The sequence below is a fragment of the Scyliorhinus torazame genome, chromosome 15 (assembly GCF_047496885.1).
Source record: "Scyliorhinus torazame isolate Kashiwa2021f chromosome 15, sScyTor2.1, whole genome shotgun sequence".
NCBI classification, from domain to species: Eukaryota; Metazoa; Chordata; class Chondrichthyes; order Carcharhiniformes; family Scyliorhinidae; genus Scyliorhinus; species Scyliorhinus torazame.
Window position 1 is genome coordinate 62,041,709 of NC_092721.1, and position 22,381 is coordinate 62,064,089.

The 22,381-nt window shown below is 43.6% G+C and overlaps 1 protein-coding gene across 1 annotated transcript in view; it reads right to left on the reverse strand.

Annotated features, from left to right (window-relative positions):
* The window catches only part of myo16 (myosin XVI), an 875,686-nt gene that overhangs the window by 755,615 nt on the left and 97,690 nt on the right, over nucleotides 1-22,381 (reverse strand). The window contains exon 3 of the mRNA XM_072476270.1: nucleotides 9,934-10,004. Within this exon, the coding sequence (XP_072332371.1) occupies nucleotides 9,934-10,004 (71 nt within the window). The remainder of the gene's footprint in view (nucleotides 1-9,933; nucleotides 10,005-22,381) is intronic.

A 22,381-nucleotide genomic window follows, 5' to 3' on the forward strand; every position in this document is an offset into this window, starting at 1 on the left:
AAGTGGAAGAAGCTCAAGACTTTACTCACTACCACGCCAGTTCTCACATTTTTTTCCCCACCTAAGCAGATTAAAGTGTCAACAGACGCACCGAAAGATAGTCTTGGAGCAGTTCTTCTGAAACTCGAGCATGATGATTGGAAACCAGTCGCATATGCATCACGATCCATAATGACAACAGAGCAGAGGGACGCTCCAATCGAAAAAGAATGCCTAGGTTTAGTTGTAGGCTTGGAGAAATTCCACGGCTGCGAATATGGGCTTCCAACTTCCACAGTTGAGACAGATCATTGTCCTTTGGTTATCATCAAGAAGAATCACAACCAAATGTCGCCGCTTATTCAGAGGTTGATGATGAAGTTGCACATTTTTTAAAAATTGTACATTTTTAAAAAAGTTTTTGTAATAAAGTTCTGTTTACAGGTAGTTACTGGTGCATTACCTATGCATATTGCCGAGTCATAAAACATTAAAAGCTTTCCCTTGCAAAAAAAGATGAACAGTGAGTGCAGTGGCCCCACATTGTTCTGATGCATCCCTTGAGGACCTGATCGCGGTTGTGACAGACAGGAGAACTGTACTCTTCCCTCCATCTGGAAGGAATGCTCCAGCAATCCAGACCAAGCAGGCATAGTAGAGGTAGCCATGGACGCCCGCCTCTCGCTGTTTCCAAACACACAGTCCTAACAAAATCAAGATTTTCAGCTCAAGCACGTTCCAGTGCACGAGCAACTGAGTTTCACTCTCCCCTTTTATGCATCGTAGCCGTGAGCACTCATGGCTCCCGGCTCTGCTTCCGACAGCCAGGTTCAAACAGGTTCCAAACCCTCCATGTTTCCCATTCTGCCATTTGAAAATTGCTATTTGTTGCTCCCATTGTCCTAATATGCACTTTAAAGAGCTCATAGCAGTTGATTAGAGGTATGCGGATTGCCAGCTCCCCCAATCCCACCCTCCCTTTGAAAATCTAAACACATCACTGAAGCATCCAGAACTGGTGATGATGCCTTCCGCATTCACAATTTCTGCACAGAAACCCATCCCCATAAGTGGTTGAAAATTCAGCTCTCTGTACCTACTGTTCTTTGAATTTGTTTAACATATCAAACACTTTCATTAAATCACTGAACAAACTTTTACATCAAAGTCAAGTTTATGCAATTACTCCTCATGATTACTCCTCATGGCTCCAATACTATTCTGTGCCGAGTTTCCTCTGATGTTCCTGAATCTTTCCCAAAGTGTGGCATCCAAAACTGTCACTAACTCACCCAAATCATGAAATAAAACTTGGGACTGATTCGGAATGTTATACATTCTGCATCAGTGTTAAGAAGGTGCAATTTAGGAAATAACAAATTAGCATGAAATACCAGGAATAGAGTCATTGGCTTAAAGCAAAGGTATCAATATAATAGGAAGAAGGCTATCATAAAGGATGAAGAAATAGGTCAAGGATAATACTAGAGAACACAATGTTAGTAATGCAAGAGTCAGACTGGCTGAATAATAGTACAGCCAGAAAGGGAAAGACATGGCAAAAGTCTAGAAGAGATGAAAGAAGGGTCTAAAAATAAAAGGGACCAGGATCTGGTGATTAGTGATTGAAAATATATTTCTTTCCTTAGTTTCTTTTATGATTGTTGTGTCATTGTAGCTTAATCGTGAGCCCAGGGAGCATCTTACGCTCCATCTGTCTCTGACAGCTGTTACTGATGGCAAGAAAATGTTTCACAGTAGTGTTACCAAAAAAACACTCAGACGATAAACTATCCACATAACCTCCACTGTGTGATAGAAGTGTGATGTAGGATTGGCACAATAAGTATTCCATCTCATTAAAGCTAAATGTTAGTAACGGATGACATGTTTTATCCTTAAGTTCCTTCTGAAGATTATCTACGATTGAATCTTCTCTAAGCTACAGGGCTGGGCTATGGGCCAGGTGCAGGAAGGTGGGATTAGAAAGGGGGACCTGGGAGTCCTCAGGCTGGCATGCACAAGATGGGCCGAATGGCCTCCTTCTGTGCTGTAACCTTTCTATGATTCGAAAGAGAAAGTATTTTTTTATGATTTGTCGAATTATATTTCCTCGGATTATTTCCCCCATTTCTTTTTCAATGGAATAAATTGACCTGGGTTGTTCCAGGTAGGAGGAGTTGGGAAATATCCCAGCTTCCTGATTTTGCCCCTAAATAGTGCAATCTTTGCTCCAGGGGCTGGGTGCAGGCTGGAGTTAGGTCCACTGACCTCGAGCACAGTGATGAAGATAGATTATTCTTTTAAGCTTGTTAGACGCTATTGGCCAAATGTATTTTGCCAGCACTGAGCTTCACCCACAGGGTGTGCAAATCAGGAATTTGTTAATTCCATTCAGACAGAAAGTCCTGGGGGTTGTTGAACTTGGTGGGCCAAACTCCATGCCAGGAATACCAAATTTCAAAGTTAATCTTAATTCCTCTACTGAAGATGATAGTTGCTTAATTATGGCCCAAAACGTCTGTCTGGAATCTAAATTTGGTGGCGGGTGTGGAAGTGAGCATGATTTCTGCTGTGGTGTGGATTGGCTGATCAATGCACTTTCCTGCTCATTACATATGCATCCCCGAGGATCTCATTAATTACTTGTGATGGGAGGCAGGACATTGCTGTCCCTGCTGTGAATTCATTTGGATTTGGATTTATTGTCACCTGTACCGAGCTACAGTGAAAAGTATTGTTCTGTGTACAGTCCAGGCAGATCATTCCATACATGAAAAACATAGGCCATACAGTAAATACACAAAGTAAATATACAGACATAGACACATAGTGAAGCTTACGGAGTGTGCTATTACTCAGTAGAGAAGGTGCATGGAGACATCAATTCAGTCCATAAATGGGTCATTCAGGAGTCCGGTAACAGCAGGGAAGAAGCTGTTTTTGAACCTGATGGTACGTGTTCTCAGAATTTTGTATCTCCTGCCCAATAGAAGAGGTTGGAGGGGAGAATTATCCAGCTGGGAGGGGTATTTGATTATGCTGCCCACTTTCCCAAGGCCGTGGGAGGTGTAGACTGAGTCAATGGATGGGAGGTGGGTTTGCATGATGGACTGGGCTATGTTCATGACTCTCTGTAGTTTCTTAGTCTTACAGTCCTACGGTCATGGGGTTGAAGCTCCAGGCATCATATTTCAAGAGCACCCAGACAGCCTGCATTGTCCCATCCACCTTTGTCTGTCCACTGCTCCAACATTTCCCGCTAACACTTCCTCCCTCCTTGATCACCCTCCACGCAACTTGCAATGGCACTATGCGGTGTCAAGCATAGGGTCACATTTATGGATACTCCCCAAAGAGGACAATGCAACAGCAAGTCATCGTTAATCATAGAGGAAGTGTATCCTGCCAGTTGCATGCCACTTATGTGCAGTCATGAACGTGACCATTATTTCTCACTGGTGGGGAACTTAATTTGGAGGGGGAAACTTAATTCCAGCAAGGTGGCCTTTTAGTGAGCATGCAGCAGGCCTTCCCAACATTGTAAATTAGGAAGCTGTACCAACCTTTAAACCACCATTAAAATACCAAGAACTTAATTACTGAAGCTCATCCCGCCGTTGACGATTCTTGGCCTCCCACCAAATTAGATTCCATCATTCACCAAGTTACTAGAAGATTCCACCCAAGGTGTCTGTACCAACTGAGAGGTTGTGAAGTGCATTACTTGTACTTCTTTCAATTTAGCATACTGTATTCACTGCTCACAATGCAGTGTCCTCTACCTTGGAGAGACCAAATGGAGATGCTGTTTCCTGTTTTTATTTCAGATTTCCATCTTCTGCGGTATTTTACTTTTATTTTAGTGTTTAATTCACTGCCACTCCTCTTCCAGGACTATCTACCTTGAAGATGTTCTGATCTTCTCTCCAACAAGATTTTAATTTGCCTCTTTCACCTTGTTCGCCCTCAAATCCTTTCCATTTCCCTTCTGGTGTTTGAATTGATTTGATACCGAAACTCATTTGTCACAGCTGCTGCTCTTTCCTCAGTCTCCAACTCTGACTCACTCCACATGGATTCCAACTGAAGTTCCATCTTCTGTGTTTCAAATCCACCCAGGATTACAAGTATCTCAAAGACATACAATATTCCAGAGACTGTTGTTCTGGCCGCATCCGGAGATCCAGACAATGCCATGCATCGCCACATGTACACACTCGACCACTCTCTCCAGCAGCACCAGCTCACCCTATCTCAAAACTATCCTGGTCCCAGGTTTTCCTTTCAGGTGTTAATGAATATAAGGTCCGACAATTTATGGGGATGGATCGCCCTCCAGATACTTCCTCCCCATCCCTTCTAATCCCACCTCATGTCATGTATTCACTATGCCCTCTGACATTCCCACCCCTGATGCTGAACAATCTGTGCTTAGTAAAGGACTCAATTTTATTTCCTTACACCTCCACGTCAATTAATTTCGCGCTCAGCATGACATCCGTTAACACTTACAGTGGATCAATGTTTTGTTTCTTTACTATAACCATTATCACTCCCTCTGTTTTTTGTTCCGTTACTACTTTGTCATTTAATCTCTCCCACCATCGAACCTATCACTGACGTTCCTTTTTCGTTCCATCAGACCCGCCCTCCATTCTCAACGGCATAAATTGAGCACAGGTCAACCTCCCTTCAGTTCAAAAGAACAATTTTATTGGACTTGAAACAATAACTCTGGTTTTCTCTCCACAGATGCTAACAGGCCTGGTGAGGTTTTCCAGAACTTTGTTTTTATTTCAGATTTCCAACATCTGCAATATCCTGCTTTTATATTATTGCCTTTGAGTTCAAATCTGGCAAGTTGTGAAATTGAATGCAACAAACCAGGGGCGTCATTCTCCGACCCCCCAGTGGGTCGGAGAATGGCCGTTGGCCGCCGTGAATCCCGCCCCCGCCGGTTGCCAAAGTCTCCGGTACCGGATATTCGGCGGGGGCGGGAATCGGGCCGCGCCGGTTGGCGGGTCCCCCCGCTCGATTCTCCGGCCCGGATGGGCCGAAGTCCCGCCGATAAATTGCCTGTCCCGCCGGCGTAAATTAGAGTACCTATTTACCGGCGGGACAAGGTGGCGTGGGCGGCTCCGGGGTCCTGGGGGGGGCGCGGGGCGATCTGACCCCGGGGGGTGCCCCCACGGTGGCCAGGCCCGCGATCGGTGCCCACTGATCCGCGGGCGGGCCTGTGCCGTGGGGGCACTCTTTCCCTTCCGCCTCCGTAACGGTCTCCACCATGGCGGAGGCGGAAGAGACTCTCCCCACTGCGCTGACGTTCCCGCGCATGCGCCGCCCCGACATGTCATTTCCGCGCCAGCTGGCGGGGCAACAAAGGCCGTTTCCGCCAGCTGGCGGGGCAGAAATCCCTCCGGCGTCGGCCTAGCCCCTCAATGTTGGGGCTCGGCCCCCAAAGATGCGGAGCATTCCGCACCTTTGGGGCGGCGCGATGCCCGTCTGATTGGCGCCATTTTGGGCGCCAGTCGGCAGACATCGCGCCGTTTGGGGAGAATTTCGCCCCTGATCATTTTTGAGCTTTGATTGGGGAGAATAAAGGGACCATGGAAGTATTGTCATAAAATCCTATTCACTCACCAAGCCATTCCTTTATGGGAGGGAATCGCCATAGAACTTTGATTCATACAATCCCTACAGTGCAGGAGGAGGCCATTTGGCCCATCGAGTGCACCGGCCCTCTGAAAGAGCATCCTACCTGGGCCCATTTCCCCGCCCTATCTCTGAAAGCCCACCAAACCTGCACTGGTTGACATGTTGCTCCAAATCCACAGCATATGACAAATTTGTAATGCCCTCAGGGCAGGTCCAGCAGGAATGGATAATAAATACTGGGCTGGATTCTCCGTTTCTGAGGCTAAATGTTGACACCAGCGGAGGAAGTGTGGCATTTTACGTCAGAAAAAATGGCGCAACACCTGCACCGATTCAGCTACTTTCAATGGGCTAGCATCATCGCCACGTGGAACACAATCAATTCCACGTAAACCGGTGCCAGATTCGCCGGGTCCATGATTGGCACTCATGAGGCTCACACGCCGCAGCCGCATTAAATGGTCCTTCCTCCCACACACACACCGTCCCAGCCAACAAGATGACTGGAAGGAGAACAGCGCCACGGTTCAGGGACGCTGAGCTGTACACCCTCCTGGATGGCGTGGAGGAGAGAGTGATGACCCTATACCCGGCCTGGGAGGAGGGCCGCCAGGCACCCCCATCTGCCATACCTGGGCACAGGTGGGAGAAGTGGTCAGCGCCGTGGGCAACGTCGCCCGGACTGGCATGCAGTGGCGAAAGAAACTTCACGACCTTTTCAGGGCGGCCAGGGTGAGTTGGCTGCTCCGTTCCCCTGGCACTAACCCCGCCCCCCCACGCACATGCCAACGAGGACCCTTGTCGCAGGACAGGAGTCACCACAGGTCACCTCCACTCCTGCTGTACCATCTGGGGAACCATCTAGACATAGTGTTAGAGCCTGTAAGGCCAGAAAGTTAGACAACAGTTAAGTTGGCATGGATGCAAGGCGCAGTTTAGTTATGGGGGTTAGGGCACGGGCTGTATATATTTCTTCACAATTTAACACCATTAACACCGTCAAAATCTGCCTCGGTGCTCTGTCTGATGAGTCTGTAGGGGTGGGCACAACCAGTGCAGGCCCTGTGGGAGGATCGTGCTCCCAGCCCTCCACCCCACCTTCCCACCCCCGCCCCCCCCCATGCCCCAACCGTCCCCAGCACCCCCACCCCAGGGATTCGACGGGACCATGTGATGGACTGACCAGCTCGCATGCAGTGATCACCCAGGTCGAAGGTGCTACCGTGGGCATGAGTCAGATGTTTTCATCTGATGCGGAGCACCAGAACACATCGCAGAATCGCAGAGCGGGTTGTCATCATTCTCCATCCCGTGGACTTGACCCACTGTTACTGCCAACATAGGGCCCCCAGCTCGTAGCCCCGCTGGTATGTACAATGGAGGGGTGTGCAAGCGGGCGGTGTGGGAAGTGAGGGGGTGTGGGTCTGGGTTGTGATGTCCATGCCCCTGGCCAGCAGCCCCCCTTCCACCAATTCTCTCCTAGTCGGTGAACCTGGAGATGATTAGTGTGTCCCGTGCGCGTTGGCCCTGGCGATAACGTTGTACGGCATCCCCTGCCTGCCCGGGTCCCATGTCCTGCTCATCGTCCCGCTCCCCTGCATGCTCTTCGTCAGATGTGGCCTGCCCGTCCAGCGGTGTGAACATTCAGGAACTTGCAAGTAGTACCAGTGGGATGTATTTAAACCACATACTGCAGCAATGGCGGCCTGATCCAGGCCACTTCGACTCTGAGGGGGATACCCTGAGTGCATGGACTTAACACCAAGTCGTTCTCCGCTACCCCCGCAGTGCAGGTTGCCATCCACAAGCAGGCCTGACAATTCGAGAGTTTTTTTACCCTTTCACTCTCCCTCAACAACCACAAAGCCCAAGGCCTGCTTGTAAATATTTGCACCAATTTGAACCTGGGTGACTTCTGTCTGAGAGAAGTGGAACATGGCGGAGGAGTGGAGCAGTGTACAATCATCTAATGAGATTTAAATCCATGTAAATGTTGGTTTTGCATGGGCCCGCCAACTGCGGGTACAAACTTCATTAACACCGCCACTGGAGGAACGGAGCATGACATCAGGCACAAATCGCGATTTTTCTGTTGCACGCTTTCTCCGACCGATCGCAATTCTGCCGGCTGACGGCGGTGACAAGCGGAGAATTCAGCCCACTATCTTATCAGTGTCATCCATTTCAAGGAACAAAATAAAACAAAAGTGAGATATAGCCTAGGGTACCATGAATCATGTAGTTATTCAGGTTCTAGGTTAGAGATTGATAATGTTTCCTGCACTTACTTGTGTCTCTCACTTCATAAATACTAATCTGTACAATGTCTGCACAACAAAATTAACTTTCCAACCTCAAAATTATTGTTGTTACTGTGTCAATTAAAAGGGTCTCTCTGGCAAAGGGAAGTTATGTTGTACATTTGCTTGCTAATGTGACGACAATCAGTTTAACTGATAATATTTATTACTATTTGTTATAGGGCTGTTTATAGATGCCACATCAAAGCTCAGGAATGCTTCCACCAAAAATATCTGAGGTCTATCATGAGAACTCGATGGTGGGACAAAATTGCAAAATAGAAAGTCTTCCATTGTACCAGGCTCAATGACCCTCTGGAAAATTTAACTTAGAGGGGCAGGCCATTGTAAATGTTCAATCGTTCTTTGTCAGATTACCTGAGTCAATATTGATGTTCACTGCTTGATTGGTTAAACCTGGGTGTGGACTCAAAGAAAAGTAAACAAAGTTGTAGAAAGAGCTGGAAGCCAGAGCTAGAAGCATGGTGTCGTCATTTTAAAACACTATAAATAAACTTCCTACATATATATTAACTGGTATGTCATCTCTGCACTGATCAGAGATTTAAAATATACAACAATGATATCTTTTGCACGGATGACTATTTCTATTTTACATTAATCCAGTTGATCAATTTTGAAAGCAATTAACTATCTCTACCAAAGTTTATTAGTTATGTTAATTGCTTCATTGAGAAAGATTTTCCTTGAATTCACTCCTGGTTTTCTGGCTTACCTCCCATTATGTACCCTCTAGAAACTGCACAGTATCCAAAACATATCTGCCTATATTCTATACTCACCAAGTTCTGCTTGTTGTGTTCTGTGACCTTGTCTTTGCAATGATTCAGACAGAATTGCTGGTGACTTAACTAGAATTATGATTTATTGATTTGCACGTATTACGGTAACAATCAGAATGCTATACAGACCAAGTTACTATTTGAGTTACATAGACTCCTGGAACTACTCCTATGTATGACTATCCTGGTATACGCCTTTCAACCTTCTGGCGAGAGCTGGATGTCACATGACTGATGTCTGACGCCACCTGCGGGTTGGAGGACGCATTGCTAAGTGTATAAAATATATCACCACACTGCTCACCTATCACCTTTTGTTTACTGATTTTTTGGAGAGTTTAGGAAACTAGAAGCTAATGTAACATACTCGTCTGTATACTTACATTCCTTCATGACCTTACACCACCCCATCTCTGTAACCTCCACCAACTCTATAGCTCCCTTCCCCAGAATGCTCTGTTCCTCTGACTGTGTCTTTTATGCAACTCATCTTTGCTTCTCATCCTGTCACTGGTGATTGTGCCCTCAGCCACATAGGTAATACATCCCAGGACTCCTTCCTAAGCCCTCCATTTTTCACCTACCTGTCCACCTTCAAACCTCTCCTAAATGCTTTTACCAAGTATTTGGTTAACCTTCCTAATATCTCGATTATCACCATTTTTATGGCATTCATTTTTCTTACTATGCCATTATGAAGCACCTCGGGGTATTTTTCTTTATTGAATGTATTATATAAACATCTGTGATCATAGAAAGGCTGAAAATTATGGTACAGTCATGAAATATTTTAAGGGAATAAATCTATGCATTTTGGTCCAGATGGTTCCTCATGAAAATGGCCCAACAGGAGTTATAGGGAGGCTCCTGTCCCCAGAACGTATTAAAATTATCTTTATAGCAAGTTACCTTCCATGCAAAGGATAATAACTATGACAATAACTATGCAATAATAACTATGGGGACCAAATCCTGGAACAGCACTAAAATCTAAAAAATATAAATGATCAACAAAATCCGTTACCAAGGGGAAAAGAAAAATAATTTTAACCCTAACAATTACCATCAATTATTCCCACTTGTTTAAAATATATGTGTTAAGGAGGCGAGCCACTTCTCAGTGCTATCAGTGAGCTGTGTCCCTATGTCTTCATAGTACCTAATGAATAATGGCACACCATGACTGATCTTACCAGATGGAACAGTGAGCCTCCTGAGGAAATCAATGTGTTGGGGTCAGCACCATCCTTTAGCAGCTTCAAGACTGTATTAACAACAAGAATAACAAAATCTTAGCGCAGGAAACAAAAACATGTCTCAACAGTGCTTTCATTAATATTGACGTGTTAATTAGATTTAGAGTGCATTTATTTCAACAGTTTATTTTTTTAGCAACACATTCCATGATGGATGCGGGAGTCTTGGTTCAATCTTAGTTTCTAACTGTGCATCCCCATCTCAGTTGGTCCTGAAATTCTTTGTTCAATTTAGTGATGTCCCACAAAGTGAGCTATACAAAGTAACAAAGGACCATGAGTATGGAACATTGGAACATATTGAGAGAGGCAGGAGTAAAAATTGTGGCGGGACTGGACTTCCAATCACCTTTAGGTACAGCGATGATGCAACAGTGATGCTGGAGGAAAATCCTTGTTTGAAAAGGGGTGAATGCATAAACCCAGCAATTGTACGCCAGGCCATTTAATCCTGGTGGTGGGAACATTTTTACAAATGATAAATTTTTAATTAATTAATAATATTTATTGTCACAAGTAGGCTTACATTAACACTGCAATGAAGTTACTGTGAAAATCCCGTAGTCACGACATTTCGGCCAGAGGGAGAATTCAGAATATCCAAATCACCTAACAGCACGTATTTAGGGGCTTGTGGGAGGAAACCGGAGCACCCGGAGGAAACCCACGCACACACGGGGAGAACGTGCAGACTCCACACAGACAGTGACCCAAGCCGGGAATTGAACCTGGGACCCTGGAGCTGTGGAGCAATAGTGCTAACCACTGTGCTACCATGCTGCCCATTTATACATTGGGACAACATTAACAGTCACTTGAACAAATATGAATTAATCAAGGAAAGTCAGCACAGATTTCTTAAAGGAAAATGGTATTTAAACTATTTTGACTGATGACAGCTGTTGGCAAATTCTCTCTTGGCGTTTCTCGCAGCTTTCTGTCAAACTGACCGAATGTGAAACTTAAATTTTAATAAACTCAAGAAGTTATCCCATGGCAACATGGTACACCTGGGAAGTCCTGGATAATGATTGAAACTAGTCAACTTCATCCGAAAAGTATATGGATTATTTAAGACCTTCCATTATTTACCAGTTGCTTTCAAATCCTTCTTTGATCTTGGCAACTACATGAGTAATGCAAATAACTCAGCAAGGCAGAACCATAGAAAAGTTACAAAGAAACCATTCAGCCCATCATGTCTGCGCCAGCCAAGAAAGTGAAAAAAGATACTAGCCATTGATTGTAACCCCACTTTCCAGCACCTTGGTCAGTAGCCATGCAGATTACAGCACTTCAGGTACAGATCCAGGTACCTTTTAAATGAGTTGAGTGTTTCAGCCATAACACCAGTTCAGGCAGCAAGGTTTTTATTCATGTCCTCTCTAATCCTTCTACCAATCACCTTAAATCTATACCCCCTGTTAATTGATCCCTCAGCTTGGGAAACAATTCTTTTCTATCTACCCTGTCTAGGCCGGTCATAACTTTGTATACCTCAATTAGGTCATCACTTAGTCTCTGTTCTAAGATAGACCTTAGTCTATCCAATCTCTCCTCTTAGCTGGCAACATTCTTGTAAACCTGCTCTGCACTCTCTCCAGGGCAATTATGTCCTTCCTGTAATGTGGTGACCAGAACGGCACACAAAGTCCAGCTTTGACCTAACCACTGTTTTATACAGGTCCATCATTACATTACCACTTTTGTATTCAACAACTCTCCCAATAAAGGAAAGCATTCCATATGCATTCTTGACCACCTTGTCCATCTGTCCTGCTGCCTTCAAGGACCCATGGACATGTAGTTCAAGGTCTCTCACTTCCTCAACCCCTCTCAATATCTTCCCATTTATTGTGTATTCCCTTACTTTATTTGCGCTCCCCTAATGCAATATCGGATTGAATTCCATTAGCCAATTCTTTTGTCCACCACCAAAATCAAACTGACTGGTCTATAATTTTTTGGCCTATCTCCTGCACCCTTTTTAAATTCTGGTATGACATCGCAGACCACCAATTCTCTGGACCTTGCCTGTATCCACGGAGGATTGTAAAAATGATCTTCAGAGTATCCGCAATTTCCTCCCTCGCTTCCTTCAACAGCCTACGATAGAGTTCATCTGGCCCTGGGTACTTATCCACCTTCAAGGATGCCAGTCCCTCCAGTACTTCCTCTCTCACTATGCTTATCGTATCTAATATTTTCCACTCATCCTCTTTTTTCTATAATGTTTGCATCATCCCCCTCCTGAGTGAAGACAGAGATAAAGTGCTCGTTGAGTACCCTGCCCAAATCATCTGCATCAACCCACAAGTTAGCATGAACATATCTGACAGGCCCTACTTTTTCCTTAGTTGTTGTCTTGCTCTTAATGTACTGGTAAAAAAATCTTAGGATTTTCTTTGCTTTTAACTGCCAGTACATTTTGATATCCTCTCTTTGCTTTCCTATTTCACCCTGTACATTCTATACTCCTCTAGACTTTCTGCAGTGTTAAGTCTTTTCTGACTGTCATAAGATTTCTTTCCCTGCTTTATCTTGATCTGTATGCTTGTGGGTAACCAGTGGGCTGTAGATTTGGCAGTACCACCCTTCTTTGTGGATATCTCCAACAAGCTTAGAGTAGAGTCACCCTTGTTTTGTGTTGTCACACTTCCAATGATGGCCTTATTAAACAAACATAGGCCATCCTTTGAGTTGCAATTACTTTAAGTGTGTTTACCAGCTTTACAAATTGTTTTCATGGCTCCAAACCTGTTGGTCTTCCAGTGCAAAAAGAGTTATCCCCGACCAAATGTTGCAGACTGGCAAATTTCAAAGCCCAGGACTACATGCTGAGGGATGCACTAAAGCCTGGGGCAACCGCCGCAGAAAGGCAATGGGGGAAGCTCGCTGTCTAAGGCTGTTCAATCACAGTGAACTGAGGGGAATGGAATTGTAGAGAACCCCTTCGGGCCGTAGGACTCACATTGAATACACACGGTGAATAATACATGTATCACAATTGTATGGAAGTGCCTCAGAAGGAAACTTGATCGATGTACGAACCCTGAATATTATTGCACTTTAGGTGATGACCATTTTAAAGTGTTTAAATTGTTTCAGGTATTTTATGAATAATGTATATTTTTGCAAAAAAGTTTTCATTTACATTGCACTTTGAAATATCAATTCCCAAACTAAAAGGTACTCCTGAAACATATGAGTCAGATATTCATAACAATAGAATTAGGAACAAAAACCAGCCAACCATTTTTTCCTTATTCTTTCATGGGATATGAGCTTCTCTGTCAAGGCCCAGCATTTGTTGTTCATCCCTAATTGCACTTGGACTAAGTGGCTTGTTCGGTCATTGCACATGTCAGCCAGACAAGGGGGTAAGGATGGCAGGTTTCCTTCATGGAAGGACATTCATGAGACAGGTGGTTTTTTACTACAACCAATGCTAGTTGTCATTCCTGAGAACAGATTTTAGAAATTGAATTTCACCATCTCCCTTGGTGGGATTTGAAACTGCATTCTCTGAGCATTTTTGCACCCAAAACTCTAGTGCTGACATCCTGACCCATCCTCATAGAATCATAGAATTTACAGTGCAGAAGGAGGCCATTCGGCCCATCAAGTCTGAACTGGGACTTGGAAAGAGCACCCTACCTAGCCCACACCTCCACCCTATCCCTGTAACCCCACCTAACCTTTTTAGACACTAAGGGAAATTTATCATGGCCAGTCCACCTAACCTGCACATCTTTGAACTGTGGGAGGAAACCGGAGCACCCAGAGGAAACCCACGCAGACACGGGGAGAACAATCCTAAATCTTGTTCACTCATCACTCCACTTCATGGAGTATAGGGGGTTTATAGTGAAGTTGGAAAAACAGGATAACTGTTTCAATAAGTCAGGACAGATATGATGAGCTACATAATCCACTTTTATGCACTATGATCCCATGATTCAAATTAGGAGTGCAATTAGCCTCATCCAATTCCCAGTTAGCTACATTTGACTAGTGGGTAACATATTGGACATAGGGAATTCAGTTTTTCTCCCACTTAATGGTTTTCTCAATCATTATTATCTGAACTTTCACATTTGAACTCTTCCCCCCTTTTTTCAGCTCAGACTGCCTTGCACGCCTTCCTTCCATAATACTTTAGCTGGCCCTGCTACTGTTTGGTCTTTTCCAAGTGCTTATCTGTCTCTTTTGGATGGCCTGTCTGGTACTGTCAAGACTTAACAATGATTCTGTTACTCATTGCAAGAGGACAGCAAGGAAAGTTAATAGAAAACACGCACTTTAAAATTTACATAATGCATGGGAGAGACTTTTATTACTGAAGGTGTTGAAAAGATCTTTTCCATGTGCTCCCTACCGATTGTAGCAAAACCAAAAAATACAGACGCTGGAAAGTTGAAGTAAAAATCCTTCACCTGAAAGGTCATCGTTGACCTGGCACTGTGTGAAACCAGGAGTTGGGTGAGTGAGGGGGTTTTAAGGGTTAATTGCTCTGTAAAGTGTAGGGTTTTTTTTCTTTAATTTAGCAATGAGCTGAAAATTACCTGTTTAAGTTAAGAGGTAAGTTAAGTTTATTGCGGTCTTATATGGGGATACACAAGTTCTAAGAGCAGCTGTAGCTAGTTAATTGGGTAGTTAGCTTAAACTGATTTCTGAGTTTTAGCAGAGTTTGATTCATTTGTTTTTTTCAGAAATGTAATGGGACTAAGACTTCACATAATATATTTTATATAATATATGTGTATATAGCCTCATGGCTAAATGACTTGACCCTCGAACAGTAAGAGCTATCTGGCAGTATCAGAGAAACTAGCACCTTGTTATCTCTGAAGAGATGCGAACAACCTCTGTTGACAGCAGAGACCAAATTCAGAAGGAACTACCAAGAAAATATGGCCAGAAAATCTCTACAAGTCTGCTGTGACAAAGAGCAAAAATCATTCTTCCCAAATCTTAACAGTTGAAAATATAGCATCAGGAACCCAGACAGAGGGAAGGGAGAAAGTTGAGAGAAGGGAATCATGTCACCTGACCCTCCCCTAGCTGGTGCAAACTGTGATATTGCCTTGTGGAACTTCAAAATTCAGTCTGCCATTTTTCTATCTACCAAGCAACAGCACAGAAAGGGGACTATGTCTACATTTGAATGCCTGGTCCCATCCATACTATTTCTACGGGAATTACCAGACCTTTTGTACCCTTGCCTACAAGACGCATTCTTCTTGTGCCTCATCTCATTGTGGAATTCATCTCTACTGGAAAAGTGAATTATCCAGGTTTCAGCCTGCCAACCCTTATAAAGGAATACACCACTGGACTTTTGATTCTCGACTTTGGACTCACATGAAACAATAATTATTTTCTTTGTGGTCTTTGCCCGATAAACCTTTCATTCTCTATCCCTCTGTTACTGTGTGAAGGAAAAGGAGACAACATTGCAACCTACCTCCCACATTTAAATGCGCCCATATAAACTAACACTCGCTGTTCATTCTATTTTGAATTTGTTGTGAGGTTATTCATAGAAAATTGGATCACATCAAAACTGAGGGGTTGGGAAACAAGCCACTGCTCATAAAGTGGGAAGCAAATCAAAACATCTTTCTGTTTATGAATGAAAGGAGAGAGAAGAAATCAGGACTGTTTAAAATACCCCTCCTCCCCCACCCCCCGTCCGTCCGTAGCAGGAAGTATAGGTACTGGGGTTTCTGAGTACTGCATGTTTCCGCTAAGTGCTGCTTCAGTGCAGAGTGTCAAGCTGGCAATTAGGTGCGTGAGGGAGTGAGGTGAGAGGGTACTTATGAATTACTTAAGAATGATTAATTTAATTAATGCAAAAAATAGTGAAGGACAGTGATGTGTCACGGCTGAAGTACGTTGGAGCTCCAGGATGCCACTGCAACGCATAGCATCTAGTGTCTGCAGCTTGAGGAGCTTTGGTGTGAATATTGCTGAGCTGGATGTTGAACTTCAGATATTATAATGCATCAGAGAGGGGGCAAGATACCAGAACACTTTGTTCAGCAGGGGTGATTCACTCAAGATCCATTGTCCTCTGGGACACTATGATCTGACCAGCCATTAGCCCATTATAAAGTCCATGCAGGTAGCAATGACATAGATAGGACCAGGAAAGAGATTCTGCATAGAGTATATGAGTAGCTAAGCAGTAAAGCTAAATCTCAAAAGGTAATCATTTCTGGACTACCTCCTGAGCCAGGTGCAAATTGGCATAACATAAATAAAATTAGAGAGATGATAGCATGACTCAAAGATAGGTGTGGGAGAAGTGAGTTCTAGTTCACGGGTCACTGGCACCAGTACTGAAGAAAGTGGAGGCTGTACTTTGGGATGGAATTCACCTGAACCGTGCTCAGGCCAGTGTTCTTGTAAGTCGTATAGCTAGAGAAGCAGAGGGGGTTTTAAAGTAAATGGAGGGAGGAAGGGATCATGTTGGTGAAAAGTGAGTAAATTTAAGGGAAATTACAAGACAATAAAGGTAATGATAATCAGAGTATGACAGAAAGGGATAATCAGAATATGCCAGCGAATAGGGCCAGAGTTTATTAAACCAGTGGAAAAAAATTGAATAATGGCCTCCGTATCGGAATGCCTGCACCATTCGTAATAAAACAGATGAATTGTCACTCAAATTGAAATTCATATGTATGACATTATAGCCATTATAGAAACATGGCTACACAGAGAGGAAAGTTGGGCCCCAAAGGGCTTCCTCGTTGCATCATGCCATCTCCCCCAACATTTGGAATTCCCTTTGATGTAAAGTCAGCAAGCTTTACAACTGCTTTTGCTAAATGTGAACCAGGTGAAGGGAATCCACCGGGGGTAGGAGGGGTGTAGGGGAGAAGGTGTATTTTTAAAATCCCAGATCGGCCATGCCCCATCTAGGCCCCACTCCGCCAGTGTGATGGCGTGGGCCATGCTGGGAGATTTTGTCTACACAGAGTGCCAGGTGTGCCAAAAAAAAGCCAGCTGTGCAGCCTGCGGCAAAAACAGAAAATACAGGACAATCTCAGCAGGTCTGACAGCATTTGTGAAGAGAAATTTGAGCTAATGTTTCGAGTCGGGATGACTCTTTGTCAAAGCTGTGCAGCCTGTGAGCTGTAAGCTGTAAGCTGGTTTTCTCACCTCAGCAAACATTCTGTGCAATAACAGGAAATTCCGCCAGTAGAATCGTCTTGGGTGGAACTAAGGAAGAGCAAGGGGCAGAAAACATTTTGGCGAGGGTCAGGGACAGATCTTTTTCATTTCTTCTCTCAGGGCACCCGGTTTAAACCAAAGTTGCAGGCAGGGTGGGTTCTATCACGGCCTGCCCTGTCCTGCCAGAATGACATTGTGGGACTCACCCCTTCATTTATTTTCGGCTAAGAGTCAAATGATACTCAGGGAAAGCTGCTTTTGGAGCTGATGGCTGATTCACTGTTTTTCCCGCCTGCTCCGCCACTGTGTTTATTTTGGGGAAAATGTCACCCTAAATATTTGTTTTTTTCTCTGCCATTTACTTGTCCCCCTTTTCAATTCTCTTTTGGAATGAACCCACATTGGTTTTGGTAATCTTTCCCTGTTTACATGTCTAGAGAAGCTTTTGCAATCTGTTCTTATGTTTTTTGTTGCTCTACTCTCAAATTCTGTTTTCCCTTTCTTTGGACGGAACTTTCTGGTGCCTTGACCATTGAGATATAATATTATAATCGATGGAAACTGTGGTAGCATATTCATAAATTATTCTGTGTAGGGGAGAGACAGAGGCTCTGTGCTGGGAACATATATTCATAAAACGTATCCTTAAAATTCAAATATTCCTTTCTAAACATATTTAAGAACAAACACAAATATCCAGATTTACACATTTTTCTGGTTTAGCTAATCTGCAAAATACACTGACATTAATTGGTAGAATGGGGAGCAAGTAGAAGAATTATTCTGTCATTTAAAAAAAAATCAATATAAATGTGGGCAACATGGAAATTTATTAAAAATGAAAATAATTCACCCCAGCGCAGCTTTTACCTATAGGGCTAGGGATTCCTGCTGGGTATTTCTTTGAAAATAGCAAAATAATTCCTTGAAAACATTTCGTTTTTCATGAACTTTCAATTAATGATTGGGTTTCCAGTTATTTGGTACAATACCAAATTTCAGACATAAAGAAGCTTGCCAACAGCCAACTTAAAATCTTCCCATCAAATCACTGGAGCAGCACAGCAGTTATCTTATCACAACAGCAGTCTTCCCCTTCCATAAACATTCTTTCTTTGTCCTGTCTTAAAGTTTTAGAAAACAATTCTTGCTCTCACCAAACCACTGATTGATTTGTAACATCCTCTCTCCTATACTTTTCAACTATTCCACCTCCATCTCATTGCTTTTTTCTTTACCTTATTAAAATGGGGCAGAATTCTGGCTCTCCCATCACTGATAAATATTCACTAACTTACACATCACTTGTGAAGTATCCCTCTTTTCAGTAGTGCGAACAAGACGACCTTCTGATGCACTTAAAAGTCATTTCTAGACTAGGTGCTGAACATGATGGAAGTACTTATATATTTAACAGCATTTAATGTTTGCACTTATACCACACACATTGATTTTATTTTCTCAGCTCATATAAAAACCAAGAACTCACTTGGCATCAGTTCAACTGAACAGCTTGAATGCAACTGAATTCAGCAAATAGTCCAGTACAGTGAACGATTATTGTGATTTCAATGGAGAAAAATGGTGAAGCTTGCTTTATATCAATAGCATCTTAGCCGATTGTAGCTATTAGGTGTGTAGGTAAAGTCACAACATCAGAAACTTAAATTTGTAAACTTACCTTAAAGTTTTAGTTGTCATTCAAGATGATTAATATCAGTTAATATTCTTAACTAACAATCCTAAAGGCAAGAAACTGGGTGATTTTAACTGTGCCGGAGTTATTTGCAGGAAATCACATGACTAATTTTCTCCCTTGTATCAGTGTGGGCTCACGGTGAATTTAGCTGCGGGTCTCATTAACATTAAACTTGCATGCCTGTGGAAAATGAAGCAGCCAACCAACTGTCAGTTGCCACTCCAGCAAGTTTAGTTATAAGAATTCTATGAATGTCTTGTTCCTGCTCTTCCAGGCAGCCCACCAAAAAAGTTCAAAAAGTACTTTGAATGGCAATTTCTAATCCTATTCCTCCTGACCTTCCCCTGACAGGAAAGACAAAGTGGTTTCTCGATTCAGGCTGGAGTTAAAATTGCAGACATCACCTGATTGGACATATATCTGATGAGGACCTCAATGCTTTTATTGGGACGCTTAGCCCCATATCCAGAAGTATAAATAGAAATTGACAATGGCATGATCCAGACAAGATGCGAGAGGTAACTCATTTGTTATGTGGTAACTATTCCCCACTGTTCTCTAACAATTCCATAAAGTTCATTTAGCTTCATTCAAAAATTGTCTGACAGCTAAACAGCTAATACCAGCCTACAGTACGGCCACGCCAAGGCCAATATGTAGCAGATATGATCAAAATACAACTTGCAGGCAATGGCCATCTTCAGCATGCAAAAGGCCAAATACATTCTTCTGAAATTCAACAGCACTACCAACACAGCCTTCTCTGACCAACATCTTGGGGACATCACTGACTTGAAGTTTTGTTGGAAAAACTGTGTCAACATCTTGCCTGTAAGATAAGTGTAGAGCCTGCATATTTCAAACTTGGGTGACGCACATCCTGAACCAGGCGAGGCTTAAAATGAAACTCTCCATGCCATAGAATGGAGCCCCCCAAATAACAGGAAGACCCCAAAATGAATGTATTTCAATTCAATTGCAAACATCAGTTTCTAAACACCAATTTAACAGTCCTTGCTTTTGTACATATAATTCTTCGAAGTTCAAATGTTGTATTTCCGCTCTGTGTGAAAACATGAATCTTGCATCACACATTCCCGCTTTCTCCAAACATGACTGTGCTCTGTAATGTATCGGGATTTACAGTGAGAGCTATTTAGCCACTGTAGCCACTTAAAATGGCCAACTCCCGATTCAAAATGGCGAACGGCAAAGGCTGATGGGAAAGTCAGCCAACAGGACAAAAATGAGCAGCTGCAGGTTGGCTGTGTATTTACCTCTGGAAAGGCCAGACAAGATCTATACCAGCAACCATCAGCATAACAAAACACCAGCCATCTGCATACTAATGAGCAATCCCCGGGAACAATAAGCAACATTTAGACACACAAAGCGAAACCAGACTCTTCGGCGCCAGCAGAAGCCTACACAAAAGGAGGCGAACGATTGGAGAAAATCGAGCCAAGTGATTGGGACAAAGTCCAATCACTTGGGACCAGGTACAGGGTCCGTCCCGAAAGGCGGGAAGCCCCTGGAGACTATAAGAATTGAGCCCCAAGTTCAAATCGCTCTCTTCCAGCGCTCTTCCAGCTCTCGTCACTCTTCAGCAGCCGATCTGATCAGGGGAGACCTGATAGAGGTCTACAAAATTATGAGGGGCATAGACAGAGTGGATAGTCAGAGGCTTTTCCCCAGGGTAGAGGGGTCAATTACTAGGGGGCATAGGTTTAAGGTGAGAGGGGCAAGGTTTAGAGTAGATGTACGAGGCAAGTTTTTTACGCAGAGGGTAGTGGGTGCCTGGAACTCGCTACCGGAGGAGGTGGTGGAAGCAGGGACGATAGTGACATTTAAGGGGCATCTTGACAAATACATGAATAGGATGGGAATAGAGGGATACGGACCCAAGAAGTGTAGAAGATTGTAGTTTAGTCGAGCAGCATGGTCGGCACGGGCTTGGAGGGCTGAAGGGCCTGTTCCTGTGCTGTACATTTCTTTGTTTGTTCGTTGTTTGATCGAACCTGTAAGTCTTACTTCAACGCTCGCTACGAGATAGGCACTCCTAGCTATCAATCTGTACCAATTTCGAAACCCGCAGGCTCAGAACCCGAATGAAAGGCCATTTGTTTCCCTGACCTGGTGGGCCAGTTCCAAGTTAAGTATAGGCCTGTTAGTTGTAGAAGTAGCTTAGACGTAGAAGTTACGCATGAGCAGTGATTACTGTGTATAATAAATGTGCTTTGATTTAAATCTTACTGATCGGTGTATTGGATTATTGATCATTACTCGGACTTGAACCACGTGGCAGTATCATAAAGATACCTGGCGACACAAGAGCAAAGGTAATAAACAGAGCAATTGAACTAAGGCAAAGTTAGCAACACCAGTCCCTGAAAGAAACAATCATTGGATAATGAAACGCTCTCACCCTGAATATGTTTCCTGTCAGAGTCAGGATTCCTGTGAGAGTTCAGATATGTAATGTTTAATTATGCCATTATAAAGAGGGAAACTAAATCATCTGACCACTGGTTAATGTCTGTGAAGAATCGGAAGTACAGAGGTGTGAAGAACAAATGGAGTTGTTCCAGTGCATTTATAGAAGACATTTGATAGCACAAAATTACAAAGAGGGTGTAGGCATGATGTCACAGCCATTACTAAAATGTGGCTTAAAGAAGAGCTATCCTGTTTTTGGAGTTTTCAGGTGGGATAGAGAGGGTGTCAAAGTACGTTAAGCTGTAGGAGAGTCAGTATGCAAGAGCGGACATTAAATCAGGTTATATGGGTTAAACCAAGGAACATAAATCAGGGCAGTCACTTTGCTCGTAGTGAATCAAATTGGCTGAAGACTAATGATGCTGGGGACCACTGGAGGAGGCAAAGATGGATCATCCACCCAGCACCTGGCTGAAGATTTTTGCGAATACAGCATTAATTGGATTTAGTTCTGTGTAGAGGTTCAGAGGGTGCAGAATTCGTTAAATTAATTTTTAGCCAAATACAGAGCAGGCCCATCAAGTGGTAGTTCTGGTCTTAGTTTTAGGGAATGAAATGGACCATTAGGTAGGTGAAGACAAACCGCTTTCACAATATTGGGTTGGATTCTCCGTTTGTAAGTCTAAGTTCTCCCGCTGGAGAAGAATCGCTCATGGTGTAAGCTGGCGCTAGGAACAATACCCAGAAGAGATTCCCTCTCCCTTGCCACTCAAATTTAAGTACAATGGGGAGCTCGTGGGGTTCCCTTGGAATCCTGGTATCAGGCTGCCATTTTGAGCATGTAGCCTGATATCGAGGCCTGGCGGCTGGCCCGTCCATAATGCTAACCTTAATTGTTTGCGATGTGGTGAGGGGCTGTCAATCATAGCAAGAGTGTTTATGAACATTGTGGTCAGCATGAAAGCAGGATAATGAAGATGCATTCAAGCATGAAGGGAAAGATCAATGAACAATCCACCAAGCAGCTGTCTCTGGGGTAATAAAACTGTCAATCACTGGCTAATGTAA